This window comes from Gymnoscopelus braueri (assembly GCF_963280865.1).
Source record: "Gymnoscopelus braueri genome assembly, chromosome: 2".
Taxonomy (NCBI): Eukaryota; Metazoa; Chordata; class Actinopteri; order Myctophiformes; family Myctophidae; genus Gymnoscopelus; species Gymnoscopelus braueri.
In genome coordinates this window covers 62,931,861-62,937,335 of record NC_137604.1, presented here as the reverse complement: position 1 = coordinate 62,937,335, position 5,475 = coordinate 62,931,861, and the positions used below count along the sequence as shown (strand labels likewise).

General features: G+C 43.4%; 1 protein-coding gene across 1 annotated transcript; it reads left to right on the top strand.

Annotated features, from left to right (window-relative positions):
* Window positions 1–1,451: 1,451 nt before the first annotated feature.
* LOC308096702 (extracellular calcium-sensing receptor-like) lies at window positions 1,452–2,222 on the top strand (the record flags this gene model as incomplete). The annotated part of the gene is made up of 1 exon (XM_080444116.1): window positions 1,452–2,222. The coding sequence occupies one exon, from the start codon at window positions 1,452–1,454 to the stop codon at window positions 2,220–2,222; it is 771 nt and encodes a 256-aa protein (XP_080300242.1).
* Between the last annotated feature and the right edge of the window lie 3,253 nt (window positions 2,223–5,475).

Below are 5,475 nucleotides of genomic sequence, written 5' to 3'. Positions count from 1 at the left end.
AACTCAGGGTAGAGTACAATGTGTACAAGGCTGTGTATGCTCTGGCCCATGCCCTCCATGACATGTTGCAATGTGTGCCAGCAAGAGGGCCTTTCACTGGGCACAGCTGTGCCAGTTTGCAGACAATACAGCCATGGCAGGTATAATATTAATTCACAATTTATATGTTACAAAGTAATTCAAATTTAGATCTTTTTTGTTTTTGTGCACACTACTGACACTTGCCAGTAAGGAGCCCCCACTGGGCGGACGTAGAGCCTTTGTCCTACTCCTCCCGCCCAACACTCCCTCCCTGACAGGTGCCGCCCCAGTCCGTAGGAATACATGCAGTGATATCACCCTCACCGCCCAGCTTCCCTCCCCCGAACACAGGCCAATTGTGTTCGTATAGACACTCGACAAAGCCGGATGCACCATGGTGGACACAACCTCCGCTATTTAGAATAATGATGAATACATAGTAAGGACATCGTTGGAAGAATTTTAAAATAATATTTTGGGGGGTACTTACTATGTGGAGGTACTTGCATGCTGGTACACAAGGCCATGGCTTTGATTCTCAAAAAACAAAATAACAACTTTTTTCTCTTGGCGAGATGTTTTGAGGTACAATCTGTGTCTGAGCCACTTGGAACAACAACTTGAGTAGAGGTAGAAGGCTGGGACAAAGTTGTGGTTATGTTGTGTTGGATTTACAGCAAGGGTGTAGTTAATATAACAACAATCCCTGTCAGTGTTATTATTGAATTGTTTTTTAAGTATTTTGCTCATCACAATTTCTAGCTTTTACACTACCTGGAAAAGATTAACTTCACCACATCACCTTGTGATCATGTATATTTTGATGAGACTGGTGATTCCTACCAAATCTCTGATATTATGAACTGGGCATGGCTCCCTGATGGAAGCGCAAAGGTTCACAACTTAGGTGTGGTCAAGAAAACTGCCTCCGGAGGTGTACAACTCATCCTTGATGACGACAGAATCTTCTGGAACTTGGAATCTACAAAGGTGACTTTGGCGTTTTAAAATAACTATTGATGTGAATGTAATTTAGCTTAGACTGAAATTGATCGTTGTTGCTTTCTTCTGTAGCCTCCTCGGTCAGTGTGCAGTGAGAGCTGTTCCCCTGGAACCCGTGTGGCCAGAAGGAAAGGAGAACCTGTCTGCTGCTTTGACTGCATTGCTTGTTCTGAGGGAGAGATCAGCAATGAGACTGGTAGGTTTGCATTATGTAGCGATGTCCAGTAGGCTATCTTAAGAATAATGCTGTACTTGTCTGTCCTTATTCTCTGTCCTCTTTGTTAGACTCTACAGAGTGCACCAGTTGTCCAGAGGACTTCTGGTCCAGTCCCCAGCGTGACCACTGTGTCCTTAAGAGCATGGAGTTCCTCTCCTACCATGAAGGCCTGGGTATCTCCTTGACAACCATCTCATTGTTAGGCACACTTATGTGTGCCATTGTGCTAGGAATCTTCATCTATCATCGAAGCACGCCCATTGTACGCGCCAACAACTCAGAACTCAGCTTCCAACTTTTGCTGTCACTGAAACTATGTTTCTTGTGCCCACTTCTGTTCATTGGCCGTCCCAGGCTTTGGACTTGTCAGCTGAGGCATGCAGCATTTGGGATCAGCTTTGTGCTGTGTGTCTCATGTATCCTGGTAAAGACTATGGTGGTGTTGGCTGTGTTCAAGGCCTCCAAGCCTGGGGGTGCAGACATTATGAAGTGGTTTGGTGCTATGCAGCAGAGAGGAACAGTTCTGGCTCTTACTTTCATCCAGGCAATGATCTGCACAGCCTGGCTTGTGTCTGCCTCACCAACTCCTTATAAAAACACACAATACCACAGTGATAAGATAGTCTATGAGTGTGATGTTGGATCAACAGTTGGTTTTGCAGTGTTACTAGGTTATATTGGTTTACTGGCACTCCTCAGCTTTGTCCTAGCATTCATGGCAAGGAATCTTCCAGACAACTTCAATGAAGCCAAGTTAATCACTTTCAGCATGTTGATCTTCTGTGCCGTGTGGATAACCTTCATCCCAGCATACGTCAGCTCTCCAGGCAAATATGCAGATGTAGTGGAGGTTTTTGCTATTTTAGCATCTAGTTTTGGCATTTTGGTGGCATTGTTTGGACCAAAGTGTTACATAATCATTTTGAAACCTGAGAGAAACACTAAGAAGTCCATCATGGGTAGAGGCACCACCAAGACATAGAAGCACAAATTCAATGACAAATATAGCTGCAAGCAGCGATAAGCGGGGCCAGGGGGGAGAGAGAGAGAGAGAGAGAGAGAGAGAGAGAGAGAGAGAGAGAGAGAGAGAGAGAGAGAGAGAGAGAGAGAGAGAGACGGAATAGATTGAAGAGAGAGAGACGGAATAGATTGAAGAGAGAGACGGAATAGATTGAACAGAGAGAGAAAGAGAGAGAAACGGAATAGATTGAAGAGAAAGAGAGAGAGAGAGAAACGGAATAGATTGAAGAGAAAGAGAGAGAGAGAGAGAAACGGAATAGATTGAAGAGAAAGAGAGAGAGAGAGAGAAACGGAATAGATTGAAGAGAAAGAGAGAGAGAGAGAGAGAGAGAGAGAGAGAAACGGAATAGATTGAAGAGAAAGAGAGAGAGAGAGAGAGAGAAACAGAATAGATTGAAGAGAAAGAGAGAGAGAGAGAATCGGAATAGATTGAAGAGAAAGAGAGAGAGAGAGAGAGAATCGGAATAGATTGAAGAGAGAGAGAGAGAGAGAGACTTGGAAACGGAATAGATTGAAGAGAGAGAGAGAGAGAGCGAGAGAGACATGGAAACGGAATAGATTGAAGAGAGAGAGAGAGCGAGAGAGACATGGAAACGGAATAGATTGAATAGAGAGAGAGACATGGAAACGGAATAGATTGAAGAGAGAGAGAGAGAGAGAGACATGGAAACATAATAGACTGAAGAGAGAGAGAGATGGAAGCAGAACGGATTGAATGGACATCTCAGCCTATTGCCATTAACAGGAATCGAACCCTCAACCTTCGGATTGACAGGCTGCAACACTACCTATAGTGCTATAGCTTTGTCTAGGCTGAGGTTGTCTGTTGAAGATAAAATTGAACCAGTGAAAGCAGCCGATCTACAAGCTCAGAAACACGTTGCTATCTGAAAAGTTTTGAGATTGTAGATCGGCTATTTTCAAAATGAAGTATGTCATACATTGAAAAGACATACTCTCAAATAAGCATTTCAGGTTATCTTTAACAATTGCACTTGCATTAATTGACACAAGTAAGACGCGCGAACGCTGGAAGCGAACGCAGATTGACTGAGGCTGCTATATTTCAACCACACTGTAGTAGTGCACTCTGCCGGCTGTATACAGGCAGTGCAGCTGCTGGCATTTCAGCACGGAGTTTCGAGTCACATGGGGGCGCGAGCCAATGAGAGCGTGAACACACGCTGTATACAGGCAGTGCAGCTGCTGGCATTTCAGCACGGAGTTTCGAGTCACATGGGGGCGCGAGCCAATGAGAGCGTGAACACACACGGAAAGACCATAAATAAGGGACAGACACACACACACACACACACACACACAACCCAAGCACGTGATATAGTAAGCTCCACTTGGTCGGAGGCCTCCTTCCGCTTTCGCAACAATCATGTTGTGTGCAATGCAACTTAAATGAAGTCTGCATCAAGTGAGGCTTGAACTGGCAACCTTGAGGTTTTAAGGCACACACTTAAGCGAGAAGCCATTGGAACAACAGACCTGACCTGGTGAATAAGAGAGAGAGAGAGAGAGAGAGAGAGAGAGAGAGAGAGAGAGAGAGAGAGAGAGAGAGAGAGAGAGAGAGAGAGAGAGAGAGAGAGAGAGAGAGAGAGAGAGAGACGGAATAGATTGAAGAGAGAGAGAGACACGGAAACGGAATAGATTGAAGAGAGAGAGAGAGACACGGAAACGGAATAGATTGAAGAGAGAGAGAGAGACACGGAAACGGAATAGATTGAAGAGAGAGAGAGAGACACGGAAACGGAATAGATTGAAGAGAGAGAGAGAGATGGAAGCAGAATGGATTGATTGGACATCTCAACCTATTGCCATTAACAAGAATTGAACCATCAACCTTCGAATTGACAGGCTGCAACACTACCTATAGTGCTATAGCTTTGTCCAGGATGAGGTTGTCTGTTGAAGATAAAAGTGAACCAGTGAAAGCAGCCGATCTACAAGCTCAGAAAGAACGTTGCTATCTGAAAGGTTTTGAGATTGTAGATCGGCTATTTTCAGAATGAAGTATGTCATACATACTTCATACCCTCTCAAATAAGCATTTCAGGTTATCTTTATCAATTGCATATGTATTAATTGACACAATTACTGGTAGTGTCTGTTGATATTTATAAGTATTTCCGTCCATTATGAACCAAGCCTCTGTGTCCCGAACTACTCTAGATCACTGGTCCACAAACCATTTACCAATAAAGGCATTTTTGTGTCTCCTCGGAACGAAAACTAGTGAAAGTAGCCGATCTACAAGCTCACAAAACGTTGCTATCTGAAAAGTTGTGAGATTGTAGATCGGCTATTTTCACAATGAAGTTTGTCATACATTGCAAAAACATACTCTCTCCAAGAAGCATTTCATGTTACCTTTAACAGTTGCACATGCATTAATTGAGAGAGAGAGAGAGACATGGAAACATAATAGATTGAAGAGAGAGAGAGATGGAAGCAGAATGGATTGATTGGACATCTCAACCTATTGCCATTAACAGGACTCAAACCCTCAACCTTCGGATTGACATGCTGCAACACTACCTATAGTGCTATAGCTTTGACCAGGCTGAGGTTGTCTGTTGAAGATAAAACTGAACCAGTGAAAGCAGCCGATCTACAAGCTCAGAAACACGTTGCTATCTGAAAGGTTTTGAGATTGTAGATCGGCTATTTTCAGAATGAAGTATGTCATACATTGCAAAAACATACCTTCTCAGATAAGCATTTCATGTTATCTTTATCAATTGCATATGTATTCATTAATACAGTCTTGTTGTTTGCAATGCACTTTAAATGAAGTCTCTACCAAGTGAGGCTTGAACCGGCAACCTTGATGTTATGAAACATTCACTTAAGCGGGAAGCCATTAGACCAACAGACCTGATCCAGTGAAAACGGAGGTCAGACAGATGATACCATTTCACGCAAATAACTGAAAAATCCTGGGTTTAAGTGTTTTTCAAACTGCTCAAAATTGCGGACAATCTAAGGGCGGAGAGAGAGACATGGAAACGGAATAGATTGAAGAGAGAGAGACATGGAAACAATAGATTGAAGAGAGAGAAGGATGGAAGCAGAATGGATTGATTGGACGTGTCAATCTATTGCCATTAACAGGAATCGAACCCTCGACCTTCGGATTGACGGGCTGCAACATTACCTATAGTGCTATAGCTTTGTCCAGGCTGAGGTTGTCTGTTGAAGATAAA